The following is a 25,684-nucleotide window of genomic DNA, read 5'->3' on the forward strand; positions in this document are numbered from 1 at the left end:
GGCATATAGAATACAGTGTGCTTACGCGGAAAATATGTGCACAGTCACCTTACTGGATCTGGGGATGGGCAAGAAGCCGGGGTTGACCATGATCTCCCGCCATCTGGACGACGCCATCCGCCCGGCCTGCAATCAACCTGCGACACAAGGTTTTCCGGATGCTGGCCTTAGATGTGATGGCGCGGGCGGGCGCGACGCTCCAGAGCGCGGCGGCAAACAGTCGCTGAGGGCCGTCGTGCGCACAGGGTCGCGCAAGGAAGCCACTGGTCTTGGTGGCTAGTTTGCGTAATGGGCGACCGTGTGCAGAGGGGCCCGGTGCAGGCGAATGGGAATAGCAAACAGCGTGCGTTAGGTGAGTCGTGTTTCATGCGAGGTCAGATGAGGTTAGATCTCGCTAACCAAGCTTCACAGTGTCCGCGAGGCATCTTATCGATTGGTATCTCGGCGGAGGCCCGAGGCGGGAAGGCGACCAACCAACCCTGCCATGCCTGACTCTTTTAGCCCGCCCCACGTCAAACTTCCCCTGCGTAGTTTTACGAAGGATGTTTCAGAAACAATTGTGAATCTCCATCAACAGAAGCCAATCATACCGAGAGTTCCCCTGCCGAGCCTGATGTTCGCTCTTTCGCCCGCAGTCCATTCGCACAAGCCTTCAGATGGCTAAACCGACTCGAGCCCCTGGCCCGCTTTCCTCCTCGACATGGTTGCATGAAAGGCGTGCTACCGGCCTATGAACCCTGATCATTCACTGCGATCCGCCGTGGCATTGCCATGCGGGTCGAAACACCCCTGCACAGTACGCTGTGCCCGATCCCCCAGACCGCCACCGAGAGTAAGAGGAGATTATAAAGGTCCCTTGAACGGCTGTAGCTCTGTCTTCCGCATCGCAGCACCACAAGCTCGTTTCGTTCCTTCTTCCATCTTTGTACATTCTTCTTTCTAGCTCCAGCCTGCGGCAGAGCATCCACTCTCTGAGTACCATCATCTTTTGCTGAACTTCGATCTTGTCTTGAAGAGTATCGACTTGTCTATCCCCGACCTCCTCTAGCTGCACTAGCATATCTTTGGTAAGTGCTGCGAAGTTTGTGTGTGTTTACATTTCTCGCCAAAGTGTTGTCTCTGAGGAGTATCTTCTCGTACTAGTGCGCTGTCTCAGAGAGCTTTCGGTTCCGCATAGATCTGCGAGATCATGGCCCGTACTACTGTTATGAACCCCATGGACGACTGCTAACAATACACCATAGACCCCATCCTTCGACAGTCGTCACATCGCTCAGCAGGTCTAGCGATTTCTCAGCAAAAGAATCATCACAATCTTTCAGCAATCATGTTTTTCCAGACATCTGCTCTCATTGCGCTTGCCGCGAGTGCCTCAGCGCACATGGTCCTGAACACTCCCGTTCCCTTCGACTGGGAGGACTCTGCCACTCAGCAGGCTCCCCTGGAACCTGCGGACTTCCCGTGCAAGCAACCCGGTGGTACATACGCTATCACTTCGATGAACACTGTCGCGGCTGGTGGCTCGTTGGAAGTTCAGCTTAAGGGTGGTGCGACACACGGTGGAGGCTCATGCCAGTTCTCCATCACCACAGACACTAAGCCTACCAAGGATTCTCAGTGGAAGGTCCTCCACAGTCAGATCAATGGCTGCCAGGGAGGCGACGGTGAGACCAACATGTCTGGCAACAAGGACGACCTGAACAACCCCAAGATTCCCGTCAAGATACCTGAGGGTCTACCCGCCGGCCAATATACTTTTGCTTGGACCTGGTTGAACAAGCTCGGCAACCGCGAATTCTACATGAACTGTGCTCCTCTCGAAGTTACAAGTGGCAGCTCCAAGCGTGACACTGCTTCTGCCGATGTCTCTTCCGTCCTTGGCCAACTGCCTGACATGTTTGTCGCCAACCTCCCCCCTACCGAGTGTGAGGTTGCTTCCGGCCAGGACTTCGTCTACCCGAACCCTGGTGACAGCGTCGCCACCGGTGCCGGTGCCACTCCGGGCACTGCCATCTCTGGCGCCGGGTGCGCTGCTGTGACTATCCTGGGCGCTGGTGCTGGCAAGCTCGGCAGCCCTGCTCAAGCCACTGCTGCTCCCACCAACAGCGGAGGTGTCTTTGCTCCGGGTGCATCGTCTGCTGCTGGCACTGCCCCTGCTTCCAGCGCTCCTGCTGTTACCCAAGCGCCTGTTGCTTCCCAGCCTGCCGCTTCGTACCAGGCCTCTCAGCCTGCCGCTACCCCCATCGCTTCCCAGCCCGCCGCCGCTCAGCCGTCTGCCCCGTCTGCTCCTAATTCTGGCTCTGAGACTGGCACCGGCTCTGGCTCTGGCAACGCTTCAGCCGGAGCTGGTACGCCGTGCACCACTGACGGTGCTGTTGTCTGCATTGGCACCGATTCTTTCGGCCTCTGCAACTTCGGCTACGCTGTGGCCCAGAAGCTCGCCGAGGGTACGAGCTGCTCCAACGGCCAACTCTCTCGCCGCAGCATCCGCTTCCCCCGCGGTACTCTCCACAACCGTCATGCAGCCCTCCACAAGCGTGGCAGCGTGTTGTAAAGTCCTGGCGTCACGCCTCTCACGAACGCATTTCTTGGAGTTGGTCACGGGTTGGCTGCATGGGATCGAATTCTGTAAATATTCGACAGGCGGCCGGTTCACTTCTTTTCACATTCTTCTTTCTAGAGTACCTTTTTGATGTTTATTTTCGTTCATGTTTGGGTCAGAGTCCCAGCATGCCCTGGTTATGAGGTCTTGTGGTGGACATCGCAACGCTCGCTTTCTTGAGCATACTTCTGTATCGTACTTCGTTTGAAGTCCATAGCTTCGCTTCGCATCGAATGCATTCCCTCTTGCGATACTTGGCCTGACTTAGCTCATTGTGATGTGATTGCGAGCCGGCATTGCAGCGACCTGAATGTGAAACACATGGTGCAATTATCCGCTGCACAGTGTCGTTGATTCTACTCCAAGCAGCACTCGCCTCCGTTTCCCACGTACACGTACTCCTCGGGCTAACCGAATGCAAAATGCGGCACAGCTGGCCTGCGTAAGCTCGGCATCATCTGGACGTCGGGTCGCACCCAGAGTGGACTTGTATGCTCTCTCATGCAGTGGAGCCTGGACTGAATCGTTCAAGATTGTTGTGCGACGGTGGAACGTCAGGTCGCACCTGCCAGGCTGGAATACGAGCAGGCCGGTTGGCTAATGGGTCTGAGAACGGGCGTAGTGTCTTGATAAATGCATTCAGACAACACAGCTTTCGATCATGATAGAGATTGCAGAGAGGCTTACAATGAGACCCTCGGCATCTCCATTGTCCATGTACTCGTCGTCGTTGCTTACGGGCCATGGTTGTTGCAGCTTCCTCATTGGCGTGCCCGCCAAGCTTTAGGTAGTGATCCCCTCCAGCTTGACGCTTTTCTCAGCCCTACAGCTGCCAGCCAGCGCAACGACGAGCACGCGACGACGACAACGACAGCGACCGCATATATCCCGTTTGTACTGACTGCTCCTGTATGCCACCGCCTATTGTTTTGCCCCATTTCCAAGCGCAGAGGAGCCTCGGCCCCATATTCGTTCGCCGCCACCCAAGGGTCTGAGCTCCCTCCCCACCCGCCCCTCGTCGCCTCCTCCACCGTCTTTCTCGACGCCTCAACCCCATTTGAGAGCCACATTTGCCCACCATGGAGAACAATCAGCAAGGCGACGTGGACCAGGCCAAGTACCTTGACAATGCCATCCGCGCCGTCAAGGACAAGAAGCCGCTCCCTGAGATTGACTTTACCCTGCACACCATGGAAGACGGGTCCCAAGTGAGCACCCTCGAGCGAGTCTGCAAAGGTAAGTCGCCAGAAAGTCCCTAGGTTGAGTGAGCAGCCAATGCTGCTCACGACGGACTCAAAACCTGTAGGGTTTTTAGGGCTGACCAGGCGGCAACAGACGTTCAGGCACCCGCCTTCCATCCGCCCACGCAAGATCAGTTTCTCTCGCCACAAGACCCTACGAAGCCAAATCTCCAGTTTCTGAAGCAACACTTCTACCGCGAGGGTCGCTTGACCGAAGAGCAGGCGCTATGGATCATACGAAAAGGTACCGAGGTGCTGAAGTCGGAACCCAACCTGCTGGAAATGGACGCGCCCATAACCGTGTGCGGTGATGTACACGGGCAGTACTACGACCTCATGAAGCTCTTCGAAGTGGGCGGCGATCCCGCCGAAACACGTTACCTGTTCTTGGGCGACTACGTCGATCGCGGATACTTCAGTATAGAGGTCAGCTTCCCGCTAGCGAGATTCCATGGCAGACACTGACAGTTTCAGTGTGTTCTGTACCTCTGGTCGTTGAAGATCTGGTATCCGAACACGCTTTGGTTGCTCCGAGGAAACCACGAGTGCCGTCATTTGACCGATTACTTCACCTTCAAGCTGGAGTGCAAGCACAAGTACTCCGAAGCTGTGTATGAAGCTTGCATGGAGTCATTCTGCGCGTTACCGCTTGCGGCGGTCATGAATAAGCAGTTCTTGTGCATACACGGTGGGCTGAGCCCAGAGCTCCACACACTAGACGATCTGAAGAGCGTACGCTGCATTCTTACCTGCTGATCCTGGGGCCACGGTTGACCTGCCACAGATTGACCGATTCCGCGAGCCCCCAACTCATGGCCTGATGTGCGACATCCTGTGGGCCGATCCACTCGAAGAGTTTGGGCAGGAGAAGACTAACGATTTCTTCGTCCATAACCACGTCCGAGGCTGCTCCTACTTCTTTTCATACCCCGCTGCATGCGCCTTCCTGGAGAAGAATAACTTACTCTCCATCATTCGCGCTCACGAAGCGCAAGATGCAGGCTACCGCATGTACAGGAAGACGAGAACTACTGGGTTCCCCAGTGTCATGACAATCTTCAGCGCACCAAACTACCTGGATGTGTACAACAACAAGGCTGCAGTCTTGAAGTATGAGAACAATGTTATGAACATTCGACAATTCAGTAAGTCTACTTTGTTTGGTTGTAACAACACAGCGTTGACCACATTAGACTGCACGCCGCACCCGTACTGGCTGCCGAATTTCATGGATGTGTTCACTTGGTCGCTTCCTTTCGTTGGAGAGAAGAGTAAGTTGCCCAACCAGAGGTGAGAAATGAGCATAGCTAATTGGCGCAGTCACGGACATGCTCATCGCGATCCTCAACACCTGCTCCAAAGAGGAATTGGAGGAGGAGACGCCTAGCTCTCTGGCGTCTGGTCCCTCGTCACCCCCCCTTACCCAGAACATGGATCCGGAATCTACCGAATTCAAACGCCGGGCGATCAAGAACAAGATCTTGGCAATTGGCAGGCTCTCTCGCGTATTCCAAGTATTGCGCGAAGAGTCTGAGCGTGTCACTGAGTTGAAGACAGCGTCGGGTGGTCGTCTTCCTGCAGGTACCCTTATGCTCGGAGCCGAAGGCATCAAGCAGGCTATCCATAGCTTCGAAGACGCCCGAAAGGTTGATCTCCAGAACGAGCGATTGCCCCCAAGCCACGAAGAGGTACGAAAATCTCAGGAAGCGAGCCGAGAGCAGGCTCTCGAGAAGGCGAGCAAGGAGGCTGAGAACGATGCTGGACTTGCAACGGTTGCGCGAAGAATCAGCATGTAAGTTGACCGCAACATCATAGCCGCTGCAGTTACTGATTTCTATAGGTCATCTGGCTCCGGACGCAACAAGCGAACCTAGTGGAGGTGATTGTTGGTCGTCTGGCAGTTCGATTTGACGGATAGCGATTGGCACTTGTGATTCTCATTCAGCTGGCCATTGCCAGCTTCGTCCATATACCAAAGTCGGCGTATTGCAGGCCGAGGGCGGGACATAGAGGCATAGCTATGAAGCGGAGTAATGTGCTGGTACTTGGAATGATCAGCGTACATGGAATGAATACTCTTACGAACATGATCTTGATGGGGTCTTTACGTGCTGCGCGTGTTGGAGTGATGTAGATAACTACCTTCTGGGTCGCAGTGTAGGCGTTACGTAGGCCGACTGTAGACTTATGTCTGCTACTGTACACTAAATCTGGAAGAACATACACACCTGTAGATGATGTATGCGTAGAGTACACGGCATCAGATTCACAGTTCCATGTCGCGCCCGCCCGGGGGATCAGCCGCACGTGAGACGACCAATCAACACGAACTTGGTCCGCGCATGCCGACCAAACATCCCTGTAACCCGTCGCGACTTCGTAAGGCGGTCGAGTGCGCCAGCGAGCTTGAATCTCCAACACACGCTCAACATGTCTACAATCACCAAGGAGGCTTCCCAAAGCTCTTACCCGTGCGAAGCTTGCTCTGCGTTCTAGTTACATGTGCTAATCTGCCGTAGCCCGATCCTCCCCAAAGACTTTAATGGGAACCAGCCGAAGACTATCCGCCTGTACCCCCTCAGCAATTATACCTTTGGCACCAAGGATGCCCAGCCGGAGGAGGACCCATCAGTGCTTGCGCGTTTGAAGCGCTTGGAGGAATACTACCAGGCGAATGGCATGCGGAGGACGTGCGAAGGCGTGCTGGTCTGCCACGAGCACAACCACCCGCACATCCTCATGCTGCAGATCGCGAACGCTTTCTTCAAGCTGTATGTCGACAGCCTGAATTTATTCATGCGCGTACTGATATCTGCAGGCCCGGTGACTACCTAACGCACGACGTTGAAGAGATCGAAGGCTTCAAGGCTAGGCTGAACGAGCGCCTTGCGCCCGTCGGCACGCAGTTCACAGGCGAGGGCGTCAACGACGAGTGGCAGATCGGCGACACGCTCGCGCAGTGGTGGCGTCCCAATTTCGAGACCTTCATGTACCCCTTCATCCCGGCGCATGTTACGCGGCCAAAGGAGTGCAAGAAGTTGTACTTCATCCAGCTGCCGCGGAGTAGTACGTTGCCCTAGATCTTGTCTTCTTTCACCCCTGCGATAGTCTGACAAGTCAACAGAGGTCCTCAGCGTCCCGAAGAACATGAAGCTTCTCGCGGTCCCCCTTTTTGAGCTATACGACAACACGGCGCGCTACGGCCCCCAGCTCTCGGCGATTCCTCACTTGCTATCACGCTACAACTTCGAATTCGTGGATGAGAATGGCCAGGTTGTGGCGTGCACGCCTGGAACAGGGGCCCCGGACGGAAGTAGGCCGCATGTGAAGGTACTCGCGGGTGGCGATGAGGACGTCAAGATGGAGCCGAATGGGGACGCGGCAAGCGATCACACGCTGTCATAGCATTCAGCTGGAGGCTTCTCCGGTCGGATTTGAGGTGGCATTAGTGGCGTTATGGGATATGTGTTCGATGCCATAAGGGTTTCTATTGGTCTAGGGCATGATTGTGGTTGAGCATGTTGGACGAGGCGTTTTGGCGCTGCTCGTAGGCTTCATGCTGAACAGTCCTACAGCTTCCAGGAGCATTGGGCTGCGATTCAGGTATATATACGAATACTCGGACACTGCTCTGATTCACGGATTCTTTTCGGCTGAGCCATGGTAATTTGCTGTGTGCAAAGACAAAAATGTGACAAACTGGAACTGCATTCTAAATACCTGATCCGAAGGTCGCAGAGTGTCACTATTCGATATCTAGAAGACAGCAAATTCCCCGCGATCGTGGCCCTAGCTCGAAGTTCCGAGGCAATGGAGCTTCGTTTCCGCCCCGCAACATCACCACCTCTCCCCACGCCATGTAAACACCGAACGCGCGCGTAACCGCAACATAACAACACCTTGAGCAGCAGACTTCGAAGCATATCGCCAAGGTACATCTTCAAAATGCTTCTCCTCGGTCTCACCGGCTCAATCGCAACCGGAAAATCCACCGTCTCATCCCTCCTCCGCGAACCACCCTACTCTCTCCCTATCATCGACGCCGACCTCATCGCCCGCCAGGTCGTCGAGCCCGGCACGCCCGGCTACAACGCCATCGTGGACTACTTTCTCCCCACGACGCCCGATCTCCTTCTCGATGCGCCCGGCAAGCCGCTCAACCGCCCCGCGCTGGGCCGCCGCGTGTTCGGCGCGGGCGAGGACCGCGAGCGCGACCGCAAGAAGCTCAACAGCATCGTGCACCCCGCGGTCCGGAAGGAAATGTACAAGCAGATGGTGTGGGCTCACTTGAGGGGAAACTGGGCGGTCGTACTCGACGTACCGCTGTTGTTTGAGAGCGGGTGGGAGAGGTACTGCGGGACTATACTGGTGGTAGGGGTGTCGGATCCGAAGATTCAGATTCAGCGGCTGCGCGCGAGGGATGCACATCTTACGGAGGAAGATGCGAGGAATAGGGTCAGCAGTCAGGGCGACATCAGGGAGAAGGTAGAGCGGTGCTTGAGGAGGGGAGAGGGACGGGGAGTGGTGGTGTGGAATGACGGAGGCAAGGAAGAGCTCGAGAAGGAGGTTCGGAGGGTGATGAGTGAGATTAGGGAAAAGAGTCCCGCGTGGTGGAGCTTCTTGCTGTGGGCTTGTCCGCCGCTGGCGGCGCTTGCGGCGGGGGTGAGCTGGTACAAGATGAGGGGGGTGCAATTGGCCTGGGAGGCGGAGAAGAGGAGGGAGAAGGCGAAGCTATAGGTGGTAAGACGTATCGGATACCCATGTCATTGATGTTTAACGAATTGTCTTTCGCGATGTTGTGCCACCATCTGATCTTTGCCAATATCAATTCCATTCACTTTCACTTGCTCACTCTCTACTAGTAAGTCGACGAATGCCCGCTGTGGTTGCTGCGGCAATAGTTTCAGCCTGTCTTCCACAACGGCTCCAAAATCGCATTGATCCCAACGATTTTCTCAGCTCACGCCTTGCCTTCGCAACTTCTAACTTGGCCGCGCGCGCGTTACCAACTCTCCGCGCCCGAGAACTGTCATCAGACTTCTATGCTATCCGACCCCAGCACATTCGCTTCTTCAACGCGGCTTTTTGCTACAGACATCGACCAAAGTAGCCAACGGCTATAAAATCCCAGTTCGTCAAGTGCGCTCCCCGTTGCCCCTTCCACAACGGCCACAATGCGACGCCCGAATCTCACACCTTCCGACACCGTGACGTCCATCACACCGCCTTCGTTCGTAGACGATGGCCTCAATCTCTCCCGGCGGATGCCCCGCGCCGAACATCGCGACGTCAACAGCTGGCTCGAAGGTGCCCAAGCCTCTGTTGCCCCGCCCGTAGTCTCACCTACTTCGGCAGCCTCCGAGACTATCTACACCGGAAGCTTCATAGACGACGGCGCAGACATGGTCTACCCCAGTGTGCCAATTGTTCCAGGCTGCGGCATTGTTGATCGCGCGTTCTACAGCAAGGGCAAATGGCGCACGAGCAAGTATGACGCCGAGTGGACGATCGAGAAGGAGAAGGCGCTTGCGGGGGATATGTGGAGGAGTCTTGCGAGGATGCGAAGCATAGCCAGGGTTGAAGTCAAGGATGCAGGCGAAGCTCATAGAAGAGAAGAGAAGAAGAGAAGGAAAGAGCATAGAGTTGGAGCAGTTGAGAACGACGGCAGAGTTAGAATACCAAAGCCCTTGACGTGGGGTACGTTTGTTATTGAGGGGAGCGATGGGCGAGTGGTCGTTGTTGACAAGGAGGCGGATTATGACTCAGGGAGACCTGGGGAGAGGGAAGAGATGGGGGCAAGGGAAAGGGAGTATGAAGAGAGGATCGGGAAGAGGAAAGCAAAGGACGCTGCGAGGAGAGAAAAAGAGAGTGACAAGGAAGTCAAGGTTCGAGCAGCGGTCGAAGCCAGGGAGCGGAGAGAACGAGAAGAGGAAGAAAAGGCAAGAGCGCAAGCAGCGTCTGGTGACCAGCAGAGAAAGGACGAACACAGGCGTCACAGATGTCGCCAGCCATCCTCGAGACTTCTCGCACCTATACCAGAAGCCCATACTCCCGAAGAAAGTGTAACAGATATTGTGTCGCCTACGAAGTTCTTCATGACTGGGGTACGAAGTGAGCCATTCTCTACAACGCATCGTCATACGATGCTATCCGCAAAACCGCCATCACTTTCAAAGTATCCACCCGGCGCATGGCCTGTTCCACAGCTTTCACCGATCAAACCTGTATTGTCAATCAGGTCATCGAAGTCTCCCACGACCCTCTCGAAAATCACTTCAGTAACCAGGTCCGACGATTCGTGGGTTGAGCAGGCATGTTGGGACCAAGAAGCTGCAGCCGTCCGACGCCCATCGTCGACATCTTCAGGCAGATACTCAAATGCCACCCCCTCGACTACGTCAGGCGCTGCACCGCAAGGCTCCCGAAGTGCAATGCGCTTCTGGATGCCTGACGATAAGAGATCCAAGCGAAGCTCATCGCTGCGAGTAGCGTCGGGTGGCCGCTCTAAAGCCGGCTCAGTTGACACACGGAGAGGATATATGGACTACGATTTGATTCTTAGTCCACGAAGGCGAGAATCCTCTCACAACCAATCTCGAGGCAGCTCCAAAGACACTTGGACTGGGGATGTGGACCGGCAATCAGCCCGCACCACACCGAGACGACGAAGGTCGCGTGAGACTTCTAGCAATCGTTCGGATGGTAGCTGGAAGCGAAATGTCGACGGATTCGAACCACGCGTTTCGGGTCGTGCATTGCGCTCTCCTACCAAGTCTTGTGAAGCTTTTAGGGCTCGATCGAATGATAGCTGGAAGCGGGATGTAGACGAGTTCGAGACGCGAGTCTCATACAGAACATCACGTTCTCCTACCAAGTCACCGATCGCCTCAGTGTCAGCTTGGATCCAGGGTGACGACAACAATACTGTACGCTCCGTACACTCTCCAAGCAAGTCAGCTACATCCAGAGTGTCCGGGTCCAGGGGAAAACAGACAGGTAACAGCCGTCGAGCGCCGTCGGTCCGCTCTCACAAATCAGCAGGGTCGCGAACCTCGGTCGTCACGCCATACTCATGGAGACGACAGGTCGAGGAGATATCCGATCATTCTACTGCTGGGTCCAATGGTTCTAATTCGCGTGGACCTTCGCTAATTAGATCGGATGACCGCGGCAGTGATGGGGAACTTGTAGCAGAGCATGACGAGGACACTCGCTCTGTGAGGAGCCACTCGACCTATAGAGCACCCACTGTGGAGGACGCACCAGAATCGGAGGATGGTGCCCAAGAATGGAACTCTGCCTGGAGTGTGAAAGATAGCCGTGGACATGGTCATAATGCTGAAGACGGAGGAAGTCAGGCTGGCGTAGAGGCGAGCGTGGCTGGCAGTGCTAGGTGGAGCGGGAAGACTGGATGGGGCGGGGACGTGGAGACGCCTGGGAGTGTCGCAGAAGGCGCGAAGTGGGACGGCAGCGCGGCGGGCAGCCGTGTTGAAAGTGATTGGAAAGACCAAAGCGGGTATGCTGAGGAAAATGATACTTGGCTAAACTCGGAGGTGAGAGGTGTCAAGTATCGAGAGGCTGAGTGGCGGAAAGATGCAATTGAGGGGTCGTGGAGAGACGTGTGGTGAAGAGCGAAGAAGTATCATGGACAATCCTGAATAAGAAGACGGTATGCAGAAAGCGACGATGATGAGAGGCTCCTCGTGGCTCCTCCCTATGGTATACTTACAGCTACCGCCCGGCAGCTATTTTCAGCAGCTTGTCCAACACGAGACCGGACCAAGAGAATCACGTTTGACGAGCGTGGAAGCAACCACAGAATCACGTCCATTACGTGCATAGCGCGCAACCTCTGGGGCATACTGCCTCGACGCGGTAGTTCAGCGGCATCGCGCATGCGAACGCGCGATGAAACCCCACTCGTACTCGACCACTGCAGGCACCCAGCCCTCCATGAACCTCAGCCAGCCAAAGGGCACCATGTCGTCGGTCCACGCAGCTGACGAGCAGACTGTGGAACACCAGCCTTTGCGCCCTGCACGTCGAGAAGCGAGCGACCAGCATGCGCGTGTGCAAACGGGTTCGCAGTTCTACGTTCGTGGTGCGATCGTGTTCTGTGGCGCGCGCGCACATCCAATGATTCCAGACGCATTGATTAGCTTGCCAGGGCGTGTGCCTTGGAAGTGGGGAGGTGGACGCGAAGACGGCCGCCCCCTAGCCTGTCCGGAGAGAACGCGCTAGTGCTACGCGTAGAGACAATCTATACTCCTCCGCCCGCGCTGCTCCCCAGCTTCTTCTTCTCTCTCCCCTCGTGTGTCCGGCTTGTTGCGTTGCTGCTTCGAAGCTTTTTGGTTGTCGTTCTTTGGAAGTGAATTGAGCTTGACGTTTGATTTGTCGTCCAGGAAGAGAGGAAGCTGAGGCGTTGCTCCGACGACTGACTGGTCCACCGCGCTTCTTCACTTGCACGTCAGGCCCCGCGATCGCGCGTCTTCCAACCCAACTCGACACAGCGCACACGTGTCCGGCAGAGGTACTGGACAGAGTCGCCCATCACCTTCGTTCCCGAGTAACTCTACCTCACGACATCATCACTTCTCCACAATGGCCCTCTTTACGCGCCAGCCCTTCGCTGAGCTAGGCGCCCCGCGCCTCCAGGCCCTCCAGAGCGCAAAGAACAGGCAGAATGGTAAGCAGTCGACCTCCGCCGTCGACGACCCCATCGCTAAACGCGTGATCTCCAGCTCTCACGCCTGCTTCCAACTCCAAGTTCGCGTCTCCACTCAAGCCAAGCCCCACCGCCTCGACAGGGAAGCGCAGCCGCGGCCCTGCCATCTTCGAGGACGACGACTCTGAGAACGCCGACCCTTCAATTTTCAACTCGCCCACCAAGAAGTCAAAGACCTCCGACGGATTCTCCAAGCCCTCAAAGTTCGCGCTAGTGCCCTCGCCGCTGAGGACCAGAGAACCTCTCACCGCCTCGCCTTCCATCCCATCTGTGCGCAAGGCCCTCTCCTCACCAAACACCACCACATCCACGCCCATCAGTCACAGCCGCGGCTCCCCAAAGCACAAGCGCATCGGCGCCCTCTCCAAGCGCCGCGCTTCCAGCTCGCCCTTCCGCCGCGTCGATCCACCCTCGTTCTCCGCCCACAGCAGCCCCGCACTCCCTTTCTCCATCGACGCAGCTCTTAGCGGAACCATTCCCAACTACACGCCCAAGCCCGTCGCCACACCCACCCCAGCTGCCGTCCCTGTCTCCGCTCCTTTGGAGCTAGCAAGCCATGTCGAGGACTCGATGCCCACATCGTGGTTCTTCGAGATCCACGAGGACACCCCAGAGCAGGAAGCTGCCAACCTGATGGAGCACTCCGCCTCTGTCCTCGACATTTCCTCCGACGATGACGCTGCGACCAAAGCGCGCAATGAGGAGCTCGAGCGCGGCAAGGAGAACATCCCGCCGCCGGACTTTACTCTCTCCCAAGCTCAATCTCGCGGTGCATCTTCCGTATCCTTGGAGTCTGCGGGAGTAGAAGCAGCCGGCGTGAAGATGCCCAGGCTCAGGGAGGTCAAGCAGGATGCCATGGACGAGGATCGCAAGCCGTTGGGAGATCTACCTGCGAGCGAGTTCTATGGGGAGGGCTGCGACAAAGACAGCTATGTTGTTGTTGACAAGGGCATCGAGAGGCCGAGTGGATTGAGCAAGGAATTTGAGTTCAGTTGCGCGACCGAGGAGGAGCCTCAGCCGGTTCCTGAGGAAGCGCCTATCGAGGCAGCGAAGGAAGAAGAGAGTGTTGTCGTCTACGCGGACGAGAATGTAGTTCCTGTCGCGCAGGAAGACATTCTTGAGGCTACTTTGGCTGTAACTTCAGAATCTCAGCCCCTGGCGGACGAGGCGCCTTGAGATGCCTAGACTTCACTTGTTTGGCTCGGCTTTACCTTACCTAATGTTTCTCTCACGATGGACGACAGCGATGGATGGACGGATAGGCGTTACTTGTCATGGGATATGCTGCGGTGCCTCTGGGTTTCTGCTCACTGCGTCTTTGGTCTGGACTGGTTGTACATCATGGCGTTTTGCTTTGGCTCTCAGCGATACCTGGTGTTCTTGTCGGCTTACTTTCATACTTGTGCCGTTGCTGCTTAGCGAGTCAATTGCTTCAATCTCATGTGGTTGTTTGTTGACACTTGTGTTTATCTTGGTGTTATGTTGCTTGTTGACGTGAGTGTCATAACAGCGGCTATGCGCGAAGGCGCGTGCTGAGGCGGTGGTGGTTTCGTGAGGAGAGGTTCGCGGACGTGGAAGTGGCGTCTGGGTGGTGGATGCTAAGCGCCCACCGCCCGATGCGCACCTTCCGTTCGCACTGCTAGTAGCCTGCTGATTAAATACACACGAAATTTGGTCCGTCGTCTATAGTTTCGGTGTCGCCTCACACGAAGAATGCCATATCTCCTACCAAACCCACGCCGGCGCGCACTTCGTCAACGCGGTTCCATGAATCCGCCGCTCAAACTTCACATCCAAAGCGCAACATGTCAAAGGGCGGACCGTCACATGTCCAACGCTCGAATACAGCAGCAACGGCCAGAGCCGCAGCCACGACTGGATCCAAAGGAGTTACGGCGACGACGGAGAAGCTTGGTCTCCAGAAACGCCGTACGACTGCGCAGACACGGTACATCGATATGTCACAAAGACCCCGATTTTCCCACCCAAATCGCGTTAATTAAATACCCATCTATGATTATGAAGTCGTCTGTAAGAGTTTCCTCGCCCTTGCCCGACCGATAGAAGACGGGCTCTTGTACATGAATTGGAGCGGCGAAACCTAGCTCCCAAACTCTGAGCTCTGAGCTCTGAGCTCTGAGGGGGAAGTACCTGCTGCGACAAATACTAAAATAAATGAAAAACAATCCCATCAAGGCTCGAACTCATCTCTGCCCAGCTGGAGCAAAATACATATTAAATGGCATAGTATGTATGTGGCAAAGTAAATATAGATTGCACAGGTAAGTATACCCAATAGGCCATATAACTAATATAATAGAGATATGGCTTATAGATAATAGTACGCATGTTGAAATAGTATATATAGTAGAAAAGGCATGCAGAAAATCAATGGGATGCAAAATGCTGGTTGTGGTTCGCAATCGTGTTGAGTTGTCACCAGGCATCGCGTCGCTAGACTACCGCCCAACGCTCAACGCGCCGCTCCTCTAGGGGGCTACCCTCGGGGCTAGCTGGCCCACACACTCGTGAGTTGGCAAACATTGGGTTTGACCGTTGTGTTTGGTAGTTGGAGCCAGAATAAAATATTCTGTCATGTCTTCGTAATCGGGCTGATGTGCTTGAGCCGATAGGATCAGAGAGACCACGAATGAGTCGGAAGAAGCTTGTCAGTAATCTGCCCGTAGGTTCGGTATAAACGATACTATCATCAGCAAATATGACCTTGGGGAGGTGTTCCGAAAGTCATGACAATCTACTCGTCAAACCAACGGTGTTTTCTGTTCAGGTGTCACCCTCGCCGGTCTGTCTTATGGCGGTCTCCACCTGGTTGCTTGGAATGCGCCATTCCCGAGTCAGGCTCAGCATTTGATGTAGAAGAGCTCTGGTATCGCTATCTTGGTATCTGGTCCTGTCCCTCTCGTCGTACCTGCAGTACTCGTGCTGCATAACTGGTGCGTTAGAATCCTCAATACTTCTTTCAGGACAATCATCTCCAGAGTTCCGAGCATACTTCCTAATTCTGAGGGTAAGCGGAGTCTCGCTCTATATATTTAGGAGAATATATCTTGTGCTTGAATACTTCGTTTCCTTCGCATACTCGCCAAACTCTGCCTTCAAGCAGCTCAGCTAGACCAATCAATTTCCTCACATCCAGTCAAATTTCTCCTATGTATCAATGTTTTCGTAGTGATTTGCTGTATACTGTAGACTTATTTTTATAGCGTTGCGTTCGAACGATTAACACATAGTGGCAGGAAAAAGATCCAAGTACAGTGTGCTACCCCAAGATGGGCAATGCCTAGGCTGATGGTGCTCAGACTTTTGTCCTAGTATTGCTGGCAGGTTACAAGTCAAAATTACAGGGTATACGCGGCATTTTGTCATAATGGTTTCACGTCCATTTCAATCGAACATGAAATGAGAACAACCCACATTGACAATCAAATTTGAATTGAAATGTCCCCTAACAATCTACAAATGCGACGCTCTACGCTCTATGAAGACGTCCAGACCAAAGATCAATGGTTTTGCTACGAGCAAACTACGCGAAATTAGCTGGGTTTTCTTTCCAGTGGAAATCAACTTACTTTAGTCTTGTGTACCAGCTTCCAAATGATGATTGGTACAATGAAAATTGGTATGCCAATGTACGAAGCAATGAAATCACCAGTGTTCCAGTTGCCCTTCAAGAAGACAGGAAACCCAGTGATGAAAGTTATGATAGTCGATCCAATAAACCCATACCACGCGCTGAAAGGCTGAAATGGGCTTTTCCATGGTAGGCTATCTCTGCTCAGTCCTTGAGCTTTCATCGCAGCATGGAAGCGGATGTAGCAAAAGCACAGCGTCGCCCAGGCAATCAACCCTGCAACCGTGCTGAGACTCACTAGCCAAGTGAATGCTTGTGCCGCGCCACCAGTGCCCAAACTGAGATACGCGAGGGGCCCGAAAAGCCACGAAGCGATGACTGCAACGTAAGGCACGCCGTTTTTCCAGGTTCGCCCGAAGATCTGCGGGAGCTGGCGATCTGTGGTCATGGCGACGATCATGCGGGATCCGACCCAACAGTAGGAGTTACCAGCTGACCATGCGGATACGAGGATGCAGGCGTTGACTATTGAAGGAAGTGCCACGATGCCTGCTTGCTTGATGGCAATGACCCAGGGCGAAGAGTTGGCATTTCCAGCATCTGACACAAGACCGGGGTTTCTTGGGTCGACGATAAGACCGATGAGAAGCGCCCCAAGAATGTAAAAAAGGGCAATTCGGTATGTGACCCGTTTGGCGGACAGTGGGATGGCAGTGTGCGGATTTACGCTCTCAGCAGCCGTGATGACCACCACCTCGACGCCAATGAAGGAGAATGAGGCGTTCACAAACGCTGCCAGGAACCCCAGGAAGTGACCAGTTGGACCGGTAATGCCATTGTAGTCAACCCATGCGCCCGGATTGTGCCAGTAACGGAAGCCAGTCGTCTCGCCATTCGGTGCACCTCCAGCCGTGATGACGATAGAAACAATGACGAGTCCAAGAAAGCATGCGACCTTGATCGCACCAGCGGCGACTTCAGACTCGCCAAACCAGCGCACGTTCATCAGGTTGATCGCAAGAATGAGAGCGAGACTGATGCTGATGACGATAGCCGGCGACATGTCAGTCCAGTACCCTACGAGAATCGCAGAAGCGGAGCACTCGGCAGCGATCGATATTGTGTAACAATATCCATAGCTTATGGCCAAGGAGAAACCAACAGCAGGGTCAATAAAGCGGCTCGCAAAATGCGGGAACGAACCAGCAGTTGGGATCTATCTGACAGTGAGCAAGAAGGTATGAAGAAGGCTCAGATATACCAACCACAGTAGCTAGCTCAGCAATACTTTGCATAACGCACCACAGTACACTTCCTACGATGATATATGCGAGCAACAAGCCTGCTGGTCCGGCATTCGCATATGCAGCGCCAGTTCCGATGAAAAGACCTGTTCCAATACCAGAGCAGAACCCAATCATTGTGACATGATAATTCTTGAGGCGGCGCTGCGTAGCTCCATGGCCGCCAACATTCAGCTGTGGCTCCAGGATGGGTTTGTTATCGCCGGAGTCATGCCGGTCGAGGTAAGGCGAGCTCTCGATATCTTGATGTCGGTCGAGCATGATTGAAAGGAGTGTGGTCGACGATGCAGAGATGGTAGTAGCAAAAAGTTACATTTGTAGGCTATGGATACATAGTAAAGGTTCCTGTGCGATATCGGTCACGATTGGTTCTGCAATCCCCGGTCAACCGAGAAATTATTTTCGGCGCCGTCAAAGCACGTCATGTAAATCGATTATAAGCCTGGGCCACGTCGTCGCGGCCTTGCATGCTGGTGAGGAATGTCTCCCGAACTCATCATGCCTGGCTTGATATGGGTGCGATAGGTCCAGTATGTCTATCCAGGTGAGGGCAGTATATCTGAGGTAGACCAGTAGATTCGCTCAGTTGCAAACTTCATCCTGGCCCATAACGCTGATTTACCAGACGCGTTAGTACCACGAGTATCCGCTAGAGCACGAATTTGCAGAAGGTGGAGTTTAGGCCGGCCCAATTTTTCAGCCGCCGATTTGCACTAGTCTATCTTGAGCTAGCTGAAATCGCCCGAAGCACGCATGAAAGATGATCTATTAGTCCTCACGCAAATTTAGCTTCTCTTACAGCAGTAAAGTCGACACTATTCGATCGATCGAGACCAGTGGACAGAAGTTCCGTGGAAACGGCTGGCGAAATTTTCTGGAGTATATTACCCGAATGAAAGTCTTTAGAAGATACGCAAGATAGAGAAGACTACATCTGCGATGTATCTAAGAAAGGCTTCCTGTTCATTGGAACTGTATGGGGCGCTAAGCCAAACATGACCTAGTCCCACGGTGGCTGCTGACTTCCGCAGCAAGGCCTCTGCCTTGCAACTTCCATGCCCGCAACATTAATCGCTTCCTTCACTCGGATTTGCAAAGCGACATCTCATCTTGTTGATTGATTTGGCCCTTGTTACGTGAAGCCACATGTAGACGGGGAACTCGCCTCTGCCATATGTCGCAACAAGAAGCCGTTTCGAAAGAATGACCTAGCGACCGTACCTTCACAAGCCGGACTGTCTCCAACGTATGTCAGACGGTTGAAACTAGTTAATTAGAACTCTTCGGATGAGCTATTAGAGACTGATTCCAGAGAAGACCCCACTGAAATTCTAAAAGCACTATTTCGAGCCTACGTTATCAGAGAGCTGGCAACCTGCCTCTTGGACTGTGAGGAAGACGACGAAGCATGGGAAGAAGTACAATTAGCACTACACGCTATCGCGGACAGAGATGAGAAGTCAAAGGCATTTCTTCTTACGTGGCAAGAAACTGTGGACGCTGCTGGCTTCGTGCTGAGCGGTGTCTTCGACTCGCATGGCCGGACTTTGGCCAGCAACTTCCACTCAAGACGATATTTCATCACGAATAGTGGGCGCACAGGCATAAAGGTCGATATCGCAGAGATTGGAGACGCTGTCATGGTTGTTGCAGGGTGCGAGTGCCCGTTCATCATGAGGGAAGCGAATGAGGGAAGGTTGCAGCTTGTAAGTCAGTCGTGCACGGAGAAGCCTTGGAGGGCAGAACTTTGAATGTAATCGACATTGGGACATGACGCAAAATATTGCGGTTCCGAGCGGTATATGCAACGTGCTGGACTTCAAATCGGGCTAAATCGTGAGGGACGCGAGCGCGTAGGTGCTCGAGATTGGTGAGACCTTGAAGAAAACCCACAATTTCGCCTTCGGGCCTGTTCCTCTAAATTAAGCTACATCGGAATCTCCAATTGCAATTTCCTTAAGTTGCTGTGCATGTTGGCCTGGGCGGAAAGGAAGTGGATGCCGTCGCGCATTTGGTTCCATACTCGGACGCTCGGTTGTCACCTCAAGGATCGACTGCCAAAATTCGGAGGTTTTACTAGTACAATTATCTGAAAAGAAGAGGCGTGCTATCTGAGGCGCTGATTGACAAGAGAGAAATTCTTCAGCGATGTCGACTTCGGATTAGTAAGCCATTCAGCAATTAACAAATAAGAGCTCGTTGCTAAGGGAAGCCAGAGATGGTTCGTTGCCTGAGATGGTATCCGTGATCTTGCGGCATTGAGTTCCGCTGTGTCTATGATAAAGTCTGAAAGTGAAAGCGGCGTAGTTACATCCTTTGGGGGCCGTGCGTAGCCAATATTAGGCGGCAACCAGAGTTGTGGATTGGCCTCCTAGGTCCCTTGCACGTGCTAGGTAGCATAGACAGGGGAGGGTTTTGCTTGGACATGAGCCAATGTCGTTGCTATTATTATTGGGATGCGGGATGCGCTATAACTTGACGAGAGCGAAGGGAGGTGAACACTAATCGAAACCGGAGATGTTCAAACAAATCCTATAGACATTGAAGACGTCTTCGTCCTTTCGAAACCTCCAAGCGCTCCCTGCGCCATCTCTATGATCGCAAGCCTGCGACCAGTGAGCTGCTTGTGGATTACTCAATAACAAAAGATCTACAAATCTTGCCTAACATAGCGTAATAGGAAGTTGAGACAAGCTGAGTGTATGGCATCATATCTGTTTGCTCAATGCGCCCCTCATGCAAAGTATGTACATCTCGACCTCAATTACTCTTAGAACAGGCTTAGCGGCACGACAAAAGTAGATCAACGGGTATCAACAAAGTGACGAAAACAACCTCGCCGCGGTTTTTCTCCGCACTTATTGATTTTCTAACCACGCGAATGTATTAGTCTTCTTTTCACTGGAACCGGCCTCATTCGCTTCCGACTTCAACCAGCAGTTTGCGCCACCATTGACGTAATACTGTTGCCGCAGGTCCAGCGCCAGAGCCACACCCTTACACGGCGTTTGGGTCTTGTTCGCTACATTGTAATTGCTGCATGCATCGATGCACGCCTGCAGTGTGTACGATGTAAACCACATGATGTCGAAGCCGCCGAAGTCCCTGCCCTCCCTGCAGTTGTATTTGTCGTCGGGTCTATTGTCGACGTGGGTGTTCTGCATAACAGGGGTGGGGCATGACCCATTTATACTGTTCACCCTCCACGCCTCCTTGGGAACGTATGGCGGGTCGTCCTCGGAGACGGATGTGGATGTGGGTTCGGGGGCGGAGGTGGAGCAGACAGTAGCGGTGACGGTGACTGTTTCTCTAGCTGACCCTGAGCTACCGGATTGTGCGTCGGATCTGCGATCGGTCAGTGATTTGGTACGACCAGGAGTGAACTCGTGGTAGTGCAAGGTAATTCATTATGCGCTCACACGGGAAGAATGGTAACTTACCTTGCATTCGATACCGCCATAGAACCACCGACACCTCCCCCCACTGCTGCAGCTACGACCACTATAGCCAGTATGACTGTAAGCCAGAATGTAGATCTTCGTACACCACAAACTGTTGCTGAGTCTTTCGGCACACTTCGATCCTCGCTTCCGACCGGAGCGTATTCGCCCTTCGAGGGCAGTCGTTGTTGTTGCTCTCCATAGTAATGTGGAGCTACGTAGTTGACACCTGCTGGTGGTGCAGACGCTGAATGATCGACCTCAAGACCCGTTGTTGGCAATGCCACCTCTGGCAGGTTAGACATTTTGGCTACACGCAACAGAGAAGGCAAGATGCAAAGACGTTGACCTTTGTCATGGGATCCGCACGGGCGGACCTTGGAGTTTTAAGGCCCATGGTTCCGGGCGCTGCATCTGGCACAGATTGTCAGAGTACACCCAGTCGCACATATGCGAGATCCTGCACGTCCAATGACTGCTGGTCATGTTTACGCCCGGCGAGGCGCAGGCAGGCGAAATTCATCGCATTGGCTGTTTTTTGGGGGCGCATCTTGTTCTGCGATGGGGGGCCCAAACATACGCACGAGAGGAAATACGCCTTACGTCTGAGCAATCCTCATGTTGGCGCTGACCGACCAATATGAGAAGTTTTCCGTTTCTGCAAGGATTACCTACCCTACGAAGTACATGCAGTCTCCCTTTGCGGTCCGCGAGGGTTTACAGTCAGATGACATTTTTACTGGGCCGATTCTTGGTAGCATAGGTCACATGACTTGAAAACCTCTGGTGTCCCGGAGTTACTCTAATGTCCTCTGGCTGCGCAAGACATTTTAGCTCGTCTATCAATTGTGCTTATATCCAAAATGGCGACAAATACTAGCGCATACATGATCTACACGCATCCCGGGTTTATGACGCACTCTCTTTCTCGAATACCTCTGCGTTTCCATAAAACCCCGCGCCATCTTTGGTTGTGGCATTGAGTCGCTCAAGAATATACTCCCCCGCTCCGATGGGAGGATATCGGGGCTTCTCTCCCTCTTTCAAGCATGTCGGCAGCGTCTCGATGACTTCCTCGTAATTGACGGAGAAGAAGAACGGCACGCTGTATCGGACCTGATTGCTCCTATTGACAACGCGATGAATAGTGGATTTGTACACGTCGTTGGTCCATCGCATCATGAAGTCTGCGACGTTGATGATGAAAGCGTCAGGGATATGGGTTGCGATGTGCCAGTGACCAGATGGCTTGAGGATCTCGAGACCGGGTGTGGTCGAAGAAAGCAAGAGCGTGAAGCACTCATAGTCAGAATGGGCACCCAGACCAATGTAGTCTTTCTCCTGAATTGGTTCGGAGACAGTGGGCTGTGGATTCTTAGGAGGAGGGTAGTAGAGGAGACGCGCGATGCCTCCCGGATGCGTGACCATAGCATCAAAATGATCTTCTGGCAGGTCTAGCGAAAGAGCAAAGAGCCTGAACATGTGGCGGGAAAGTTTTAGGACCTAGCACTTGTTAGCTGACAGCGCAGTCAACTTACAAGGACGGACTCACGGCATCATAGTATTCGCCAACATGCTCATAGAAGCCCGGCAATTCTTCTTTCTTAGGCCACAGATTGGCTTTCTCATCACTTCCGTCCAGATTTCTGTATTTCCCATCACCCCCACTCTTGTCCAATCCTTCCTCGTACCCAAAGTTAAAACCTTCTTTAGACTCCAAGTCGCCGGCAAGCGATGTGTATTCACTAGGCTCCCAGCCATATCCATACTTGCTCGTTTTGATATGCAAATCTTGTTTAGAAGCCAGAGGTAGATTGAAAAAGCGTTCCGCTTGTTGTAAAATAGACTGTAGAGTGCTGGAAGGAATACCGTGGTGCGTAACGTAAAAGAACCCTGAAGTGGTGCAAGCCTCGCGGATCTGGGCCGCTACCGATTTGCGGTCCTCCAGAGACTCAGAAAATGATGGCGTTAGGTCAATTACGGGTATGGTGAAGTCAGCGTCGCTTATCGTGTCTTTGGCTGCAAGACGAGATTGCAGGTAGCCATGGGCGGTTGAGCGGGCTTCGTACTTCGTAACAGAGCCAGTTGTAATGGGCTGGACTGTAGCTGTAGCCATGGTTCGACTGATTAAGTGTTGATAGTTATTGCAAGCTGTTGAGGGTGCGAAGAGGAGTGAAGATAACGTGGAGGGTGGAGTACGCTTTCCCAATATAGCAAGCTCTTCAGAAAGAGTGGGGTAAGACCGTTCGATGCACCGGGACTCCCCGACGCAGCCTGAATGCACTCAATTATTTGACTTCCTTTTCATATGTAGTTTCGCAGAGGTGCTGTAAAGATAACCAGAAAGATACGTCTTTACGTGATCTCAACCCGTGGGACCTGTACGGTTAAGATTAAAGACCTAAACCTCTCGACGCTTCCCCCGTGTCATACCCTCGGCAATCTTCCCAGCGAGAGCATAGATAGAAGCACTCAGATGCCCGCTAATCTGCGTGGGGAATACACTCGCATCTACAACCCTCACATTCTCCGCCCCATACACCCTTCCCTCACCATCGACAACACCACCCAACTCCCTACTCCTCATAGCAGCCGTGCTCACGGGATGTGAATTGGACCCGAACGCTCCAGCAATCCACTTGTACCACGCAGGATCTCTCAAGCCGGCGCCGACAGGAACAGCGTCCGGGCCCGGCGCAACTTCAGCGATGACATGCTTAGAAAGTGGTTCTGTGGCGAAGTATTCACGAAGCTTCAAGGCACCGGCCGTTTGGACGAGGGTGTCGATTGGCAGATGAAGGAAGTTCGGGTCGATTGCAGGGGTGCGTGTTGGCGATGTGGAAGTGACGTGGACGGAGCCACGGGAGAAGGGAAGGAGTGACCAAAACGCGACGCTGATTGCGTTTCCGTAGGGGAACCAGACAGCTTCTACGAGAGGCACAGTGCTATTGTACGACCAAGTCAAATCGAGCTGCATTTCGATCAGCTTCTCTTCTCTTTCGACTGTGCTCTCGTTTGGTGGCAAATGTGCGACGATCTTGCGTGCGAGGTCACTGATGTTTGCTCGTAGTTCTGATACTATGTCATCCAATTCTTCGCCAAAGAGATCGGAAGCAGTAAGGTAGGTGACGAAGCTCGGGTAGCCGGTCCAGTTCGTAGCGGAAGTATACGATATCGCACTGTTAGGCTGGTCTTGTAGATTGGCGCCGACCGCAGGAAGGTCAATGACTGGTTCGATGCCTAGGGTTTGGAGTATAGCGGGATTTCCAACACCAGAGAGTTCCAAGAGCGCGGGCGACCGGAGAGAGCCAGCGGAGAGGATGACTTCCTGCGCGGCATGTAGGCAATTCGTAACATTACTCGAAGCGAGGACTTCGACTGCTTCTGCGACGGCATCGTTGGATCCAGACTTCTCTTTCCAAATAATCCGGGTCGCTGTAGTGTTGAGAAAGACCTTCAAGTTCGCGCGCTGCTCTGCAATGGGGTAGTAGAACGCATTTGCCGCGTCTTCGCGTGTGTTCGTCGTGGAGTTCTGCATGAAAGGCCAAGTCGAGAAACCACCCATTCTCCCGCCATTGGCATCTTCATTCCAGCCAATCCCAATGGTTTCGCTCGTATTCTTAAGAATCTCAAAGAACCCTTGCTTGACAAAAAACTTATTCCAGCCCACCGCAAGTTCCCCGTCGTACCCATGAAACGCTTCGTCGAACGTAGCCCCACTCTCCGCATTCTCCAATCTTGGGGGCTGAAAGTGCTCTTGTGAGACGTAGTACTCGTACAAACTCTCCCAGTTCCACCCACCATTGCCAAATGCCTCCCACTGATCGATTTGCTCTTTCTCGGCGCGCAAGTATGTCATTCCGTTGATCAATGTAGTCCCTCCAAGACCCTTTCCCCCCGAGTACGCGAGGCTTCTGTTCAGCGCATGCCTCTGCGGCGCGCTGGGATATCCCCAATCAAGCGCTGATCCAATCCCTAGGAAGAGGCCTTCGACGTCCGTCACGAGAGGATTGTATCGTTCGTCGGCTCCGGCTTCGATTACCGCGACCGTGACGCTGGGGTCTGCGGATAGCCGGTTCGCAAGTACGAGACCGGCTGGACCTGCGCCGACGATCACATAGTCGAAGGTTTGTTTAGACGTCGCTGCTGCTCGAGCTGCAAGAATAGCACCAATGAAAAGCGGAGTGAGAGGAGACATGCTGGCATACAGAGTACGAGTGCGCAACTGAAGGAATGATGAAGCTATTATAGATGGGTTACAGTGGGCCTGCGTTAGTCCAAGATGGAGATGGTCATCCTTGGGGATGACATCGTTGCGTATACCAGGCTCGATTCGGAAGGCACCGAAGTCCCATTCGAACGCGTGCCGTGCAACGCAGGATCGCCTATGCAAAGATTTACCTGCGCAGAGTTAGATGTCTATTCAGTATGACCGAAAGCACTCGGGAAAATGTTGGGAAGAGTGTCCGCAAGGCATGGCAAGAAATCTGGAGGGAACATGCGGGGCTGCGGGGAACAGTGGCGTTGGGGCCGCTGCCACTTCCCAGGAAGGTCTCGCTCACAACCATAAAGCACTGCGACTTGAACGCCTCAAATATGATAACCGCGGAAGATCAACTGAACTGTTTCGAGATGGCATGCGAGCGAAGGGGTTAGCTTGTAGATGCTTATTGTTATTTATCAACTAGCACGTATGGAGGCCGCTGCTCACTCGAGCTGCACATCGTTTCTGTGCATGCTTGCAGCTCTATGTCGGTAACGACGCCGTACGACTCGACCA

The 25,684-nt window shown here is 53.5% G+C and overlaps 10 protein-coding genes across 10 annotated transcripts; 6 read left to right on the forward strand and 4 right to left on the reverse strand.

Annotated features, from left to right (window-relative positions):
* Window positions 1-1,047: 1,047 nt before the first annotated feature.
* Window positions 1,048-2,895, forward strand: CC84DRAFT_801286 (uncharacterized protein). The gene is made up of 2 exons (XM_018187474.1): window positions 1,048-1,067; window positions 1,245-2,895. The coding sequence occupies exon 2, from the start codon at window positions 1,328-1,330 to the stop codon at window positions 2,552-2,554; it is 1,227 nt and encodes a 408-aa protein (XP_018035105.1). The 5' UTR covers window positions 1,048-1,067; window positions 1,245-1,327; the 3' UTR covers window positions 2,555-2,895.
* A 534-nt stretch (window positions 2,896-3,429) lies between these two features.
* CC84DRAFT_1165117 (Metallo-dependent phosphatase) lies at window positions 3,430-6,120 on the forward strand. Its single transcript, XM_018178644.1, has 7 exons — window positions 3,430-3,838; window positions 3,938-4,269; window positions 4,318-4,575; window positions 4,628-4,988; window positions 5,037-5,114; window positions 5,164-5,635; window positions 5,684-6,120. The coding sequence occupies exons 1-7, from the start codon at window positions 3,682-3,684 to the stop codon at window positions 5,715-5,717; spliced, it is 1,692 nt and encodes a 563-aa protein (XP_018035106.1). The 5' UTR covers window positions 3,430-3,681; the 3' UTR covers window positions 5,718-6,120.
* Window positions 6,121-6,214: 94 nt separating this feature from the next.
* CC84DRAFT_1121388 (cleavage and polyadenylation specificity factor, 25 kDa subunit) lies at window positions 6,215-7,485 on the forward strand. The gene is made up of 4 exons (XM_018175607.1): window positions 6,215-6,314; window positions 6,363-6,614; window positions 6,662-6,909; window positions 6,968-7,485. The coding sequence occupies exons 1-4, from the start codon at window positions 6,274-6,276 to the stop codon at window positions 7,246-7,248; spliced, it is 822 nt and encodes a 273-aa protein (XP_018035107.1). The 5' UTR covers window positions 6,215-6,273; the 3' UTR covers window positions 7,249-7,485.
* A 204-nt stretch (window positions 7,486-7,689) lies between these two features.
* Window positions 7,690-8,664, forward strand: CC84DRAFT_1165119 (dephospho-CoA kinase). Its single transcript, XM_018178645.1, has one exon. It carries the CDS (start codon window positions 7,789-7,791, stop codon window positions 8,578-8,580), a length of 792 nt encoding a protein of 263 aa, XP_018035108.1. The 5' UTR covers window positions 7,690-7,788; the 3' UTR covers window positions 8,581-8,664.
* Window positions 8,665-9,017: 353 nt separating this feature from the next.
* On the forward strand, window positions 9,018-11,471 carry CC84DRAFT_1260066 (uncharacterized protein; the record flags this gene model as incomplete). Its single annotated transcript, XM_018184964.1, has 2 exons — window positions 9,018-9,947; window positions 10,929-11,471. The coding sequence occupies 2 exons, from the start codon at window positions 9,018-9,020 to the stop codon at window positions 11,469-11,471; spliced, it is 1,473 nt and encodes a 490-aa protein (XP_018035109.1).
* Window positions 11,472-12,128: 657 nt separating this feature from the next.
* On the forward strand, window positions 12,129-14,010 carry CC84DRAFT_1147576 (uncharacterized protein). Its single transcript, XM_018176600.1, has 2 exons — window positions 12,129-12,529; window positions 12,585-14,010. Exons 1-2 carry the CDS (start codon window positions 12,445-12,447, stop codon window positions 13,742-13,744), a joined length of 1,245 nt encoding a protein of 414 aa, XP_018035110.1. The 5' UTR covers window positions 12,129-12,444; the 3' UTR covers window positions 13,745-14,010.
* Window positions 14,011-16,029: 2,019 nt separating this feature from the next.
* Window positions 16,030-17,745, reverse strand: CC84DRAFT_1260068 (amino acid permease-like protein). The gene is made up of 3 exons (XM_018184965.1): window positions 17,426-17,745; window positions 16,159-17,376; window positions 16,030-16,112 (listed from the first exon to the last, which is right to left on the reverse strand). The coding sequence occupies exons 1-3, from the start codon at window positions 17,723-17,725 to the stop codon at window positions 16,059-16,061; spliced, it is 1,572 nt and encodes a 523-aa protein (XP_018035111.1). The 5' UTR covers window positions 17,726-17,745; the 3' UTR covers window positions 16,030-16,058.
* A 2,571-nt stretch (window positions 17,746-20,316) lies between these two features.
* On the reverse strand, window positions 20,317-21,209 carry CC84DRAFT_1260069 (uncharacterized protein; the record flags this gene model as incomplete). Its single annotated transcript, XM_018184966.1, has 2 exons — window positions 20,317-20,809; window positions 20,905-21,209. The coding sequence occupies 2 exons, from the start codon at window positions 21,207-21,209 to the stop codon at window positions 20,323-20,325; spliced, it is 792 nt and encodes a 263-aa protein (XP_018035112.1). The 3' UTR covers window positions 20,317-20,322.
* Window positions 21,210-21,578: 369 nt separating this feature from the next.
* CC84DRAFT_1165125 (Clavaminate synthase-like protein) lies at window positions 21,579-23,069 on the reverse strand. The gene is made up of 2 exons (XM_018178646.1): window positions 22,457-23,069; window positions 21,579-22,407 (listed from the first exon to the last, which is right to left on the reverse strand). The coding sequence occupies exons 1-2, from the start codon at window positions 23,018-23,020 to the stop codon at window positions 21,814-21,816; spliced, it is 1,158 nt and encodes a 385-aa protein (XP_018035113.1). The 5' UTR covers window positions 23,021-23,069; the 3' UTR covers window positions 21,579-21,813.
* A 172-nt stretch (window positions 23,070-23,241) lies between these two features.
* Window positions 23,242-25,357, reverse strand: CC84DRAFT_1165126 (alcohol oxidase). The gene has a single exon (XM_018178647.1). It carries the CDS (start codon window positions 25,100-25,102, stop codon window positions 23,306-23,308), a length of 1,797 nt encoding a protein of 598 aa, XP_018035114.1. The 5' UTR covers window positions 25,103-25,357; the 3' UTR covers window positions 23,242-23,305.
* Between the last annotated feature and the right edge of the window lie 327 nt (window positions 25,358-25,684).

This window comes from Paraphaeosphaeria sporulosa, assembly GCF_001642045.1.
Source record: "Paraphaeosphaeria sporulosa strain AP3s5-JAC2a unplaced genomic scaffold CC84scaffold_6, whole genome shotgun sequence".
NCBI lineage: Eukaryota > Fungi > Ascomycota > Dothideomycetes > Pleosporales > Didymosphaeriaceae > Paraphaeosphaeria > Paraphaeosphaeria sporulosa.

Coding starts and splice junctions, on each gene's coding strand:
- CC84DRAFT_1121388 (XM_018175607.1), top strand. CDS start 6,274: ATGTCTACAATCACCAAGGAGGCTTCCCAAAGCTCTTACCC. Junction 6,315..6,362: donor GCTTCCCAAAGCTCTTACCC/GTGCGAAGCTTG, acceptor AATCTGCCGTAG/CCCGATCCTCCCCAAAGACT. Junction 6,910..6,967: donor CATCCAGCTGCCGCGGAGTA/GTACGTTGCCCT, acceptor ACAAGTCAACAG/AGGTCCTCAGCGTCCCGAAG.
- CC84DRAFT_1165126 (XM_018178647.1), bottom strand. CDS start 25,102: ATGTCTCCTCTCACTCCGCTTTTCATTGGTGCTATTCTTGCAGCTCGA.
- CC84DRAFT_1260068 (XM_018184965.1), bottom strand. CDS start 17,725: ATGCTCGACCGACATCAAGATATCGAGAGCTCGCCTTACCTCGACCGG. Junction 17,377..17,425: donor TTGCTGAGCTAGCTACTGTG/GTTGGTATATCT, acceptor ACTGTCAGATAG/ATCCCAACTGCTGGTTCGTT. Junction 16,113..16,158: donor AGCTGGTACACAAGACTAAA/GTAAGTTGATTT, acceptor AATTTCGCGTAG/TTTGCTCGTAGCAAAACCAT.
- CC84DRAFT_1147576 (XM_018176600.1), top strand. CDS start 12,445: ATGGCCCTCTTTACGCGCCAGCCCTTCGCTGAGCTAGGCGCCCCGCGC. Junction 12,530..12,584: donor CGCAAAGAACAGGCAGAATG/GTAAGCAGTCGA, acceptor CGTGATCTCCAG/CTCTCACGCCTGCTTCCAAC.
- CC84DRAFT_1165119 (XM_018178645.1), top strand. CDS start 7,789: ATGCTTCTCCTCGGTCTCACCGGCTCAATCGCAACCGGAAAATCCACC.
- CC84DRAFT_801286 (XM_018187474.1), top strand. CDS start 1,328: ATGTTTTTCCAGACATCTGCTCTCATTGCGCTTGCCGCGAGTGCCTCA.
- CC84DRAFT_1165117 (XM_018178644.1), top strand. CDS start 3,682: ATGGAGAACAATCAGCAAGGCGACGTGGACCAGGCCAAGTACCTTGAC. Junction 3,839..3,937: donor CCTCGAGCGAGTCTGCAAAG/GTAAGTCGCCAG, acceptor AGGCGGCAACAG/ACGTTCAGGCACCCGCCTTC. Junction 5,636..5,683: donor GTTGCGCGAAGAATCAGCAT/GTAAGTTGACCG, acceptor TGATTTCTATAG/GTCATCTGGCTCCGGACGCA.
- CC84DRAFT_1165125 (XM_018178646.1), bottom strand. CDS start 23,020: ATGGCTACAGCTACAGTCCAGCCCATTACAACTGGCTCTGTTACGAAG. Junction 22,408..22,456: donor TTGGCGAATACTATGATGCC/GTGAGTCCGTCC, acceptor AACAAGTGCTAG/GTCCTAAAACTTTCCCGCCA.